The sequence below is a fragment of the Propithecus coquereli genome, unplaced genomic scaffold (assembly GCF_000956105.1).
Source record: "Propithecus coquereli isolate 6110/MARCELLA unplaced genomic scaffold, Pcoq_1.0 Scaffold57, whole genome shotgun sequence".
Taxonomy (NCBI): domain Eukaryota; kingdom Metazoa; phylum Chordata; class Mammalia; order Primates; family Indriidae; genus Propithecus; species Propithecus coquereli.
Window position 1 is genome coordinate 3,456,069 of NW_012151618.1, and position 2,501 is coordinate 3,458,569.

Consider the following 2,501-nt stretch of genomic DNA (forward strand, 5'->3'; position numbering starts at 1 on the left):
AAACCAATGGAAAAAAGATATCACAAATTACCATTATTAAGAAAAGATATCATAAAGATTCTACAAAGATTTTTAAAAAGTGAATATGTATGCCAGTATATCTAGAAACTTAGACTAAATATACAAATTTCTTTAAAAATAGAATATATTAAGTTTATACAAGAAAAGTGTAAGCTCTGAATGGGCCTATAACTATTTAAAAATTGAATGCTTAATTAAAAATTATGTCACAAATAAAATCTCATGCCCAGTTGGCCACAAATAGAATTCTTCCAAATGTTTAAGGAAAAAATGTCACCAATATTGTACAAATTGTTCCAGAGAAGTCAGGAAAAATTATCCTAAATAAAATATACAATGTTCCTAAATAGACACATTATTATAAAAATGGTAGATCTCCCCACATTGGCCCACAGATTCGATGTATTCCCATAGAAATTTCAAAAGGTAATTTCGTACAAATAGACAAGTTCATTCAAAAATGCATATAGAAATGCAAGGGGCTGAGAATACCAAGGCAGTCTTGAAGAGGAAATCTAAAAAGCTGGAGAACTACACTATTGGTTATAAAGCTTACTAATATTATAAAACAGTGTTGCATTAGTTCATGACAAGTAAATCAAAGAACCAAAATAGCCCAGAGACAGACCTACACAGATGTCATTACCAGATTTGCATCAACGATGCCAACTCAATGCAGTGGGGAATGGATAGTGTCCTAAATAAGTAGTGCCTGATGTGGGCATCCATGTGGAATAAAGAACTTTGAAACTTAGATCATTTGCAAAAACTAATTGCAGATATATTGTAGATCATAATTAAAAAGTCAAAAGTAAGCACCTGGGGTCAATTACCAATTAGTGGGAATGGGTAGAAGTTCAACAGTAAAGAATGAAGGAATGAGTGAATGGCATGATAAAAGATAGCACACAGGTCTACATTTTACAAGAGTCTGAATTGTAAAGGGACTCATAGAGTGAGTGGTGGAAACCAGCATATTTGAGGCAGCTTGGGAAGAGGCAAGAAGAGGTGGAGATTGAAGGTAAAAGAGGGGGGGATATTTGATGAAGTGAAGGTAAAGGCGTCTGAAGAAGCAAAACTGGAGAAGGGGGATGAAAGGAGATTTTTGATCCTGAATTGCATTCATATAAGAAATAGCAGCATTCCTGTGAATTATATGCAGTGACATCCTTTTTGATATCTAACATGATTAATTTGTTTAGGTGGTTTGAACCTTTTGTCATGCAGTGGCTAGATGAAAACGAAGATGTATCAGTGGAGTTCCTTCATGGAGCACTGGGAAGAGACAAAAAAGATGGAGTGAGTTTAAATTGTCACGATTCAGTCACATTACTTGCTTTTAAGCTAATGGAAATGGTTAGGCTTATTGTTGTTACTAATGTGGTTTTGTTTTAATTCCCCGATGACCAAAATCAATTTAAAACACAATTTCAAAGGGATGGTTAGAACCCTAGAGAATTGCTTAAATTAAAAAAAAAAAATCAATCACCCCAAGAATCTTTGTTCCAAGATTCTTCTTTACTTCTCAAATTGGTCTGAATCTACAAATTCCTCAAGCTTGTACAAAACTTCTATGTTGTCCTGGAACCTTTCTAGGATTTCTAGATTAGGAGCAGGTACCCTCCCAGTCCCTCTAAAGCATCTCTCAAAGTCTTGAGCCACAACCAGCTTGCCAAGCTATTCTAATGAGCACCGGAAGGAGAAATATGAAAGGACCGGTCCCACAATTCAGCAGTCGAAAAACCAATCAGCAGTAGCTTGGCCCAGGATATTAGTTCCACTACACTTTCCAGAAAAGGAGATGAATGATTTTAAAGTGAGTAAGCATTTTATTACTGGGAAATGTAGGTAAATGTTATGAAAGATTTAATTGTTTATGTGAAATAATGAAGATTCTTTCTACGCCCCTGCTAACACCCTTATTGGTATGGTCTCACCTCCTCTCCCCTCAGTTCCAGCAAACATCTGATCATGCCCTCTTCTCTTGCTCCGTGGTTGACGTCTTTGCTCAGCTGAATCAGAGCTTTGAGATTATTAAGAAACTGGAATGCCCTAATCCTGAAACATTATCCCACTTAATGAGAAGATTTGCAAAGGTAGGTTAAATGGAATGATCTTTTTCTTTTCCTGGGACTTTGGCAACCTGAAACATGCCGTTGTTTTATAGTATTAGTGTTCTCTGACACCGCTACCCCAATTTAATTTGTAATTCTCTACTAATAGGTTCAGTTGTTTCTAAGATTGTCATCTGATTTACTGGACTTCCTATTTCTTTAGTATGGATTTTTCATCTTAAAAACCTATTTGTTCACATTGATGACTCAGTCACTTATTTTATTTTTTAAATCTCTAATATTCTTTATTCAGGAATGAAAATTCCAGGTTATAAATTGTCTCTTTCTACAAAAATTTAATACATTTTATTTTCTCTTCCAAATTATAGAGGTATAATTGATAAATAAAACTTGTATATATTTAGG

At 34.6% G+C, this 2,501-nt stretch overlaps 1 protein-coding gene across 1 annotated transcript in view; it reads left to right on the plus strand.

The window, feature by feature from the left end:
- The window catches only part of UNC13C (unc-13 homolog C (C. elegans)), a 656,589-nt gene that overhangs the window by 509,824 nt on the left and 144,264 nt on the right, over nt 1–2,501 (plus strand). Inside the window, 2 exon segments of the mRNA XM_012658024.1 lie at nt 1,224–1,320; nt 1,974–2,117. Of these exon segments, the coding sequence (XP_012513478.1) occupies nt 1,224–1,320; nt 1,974–2,117 (241 nt within the window).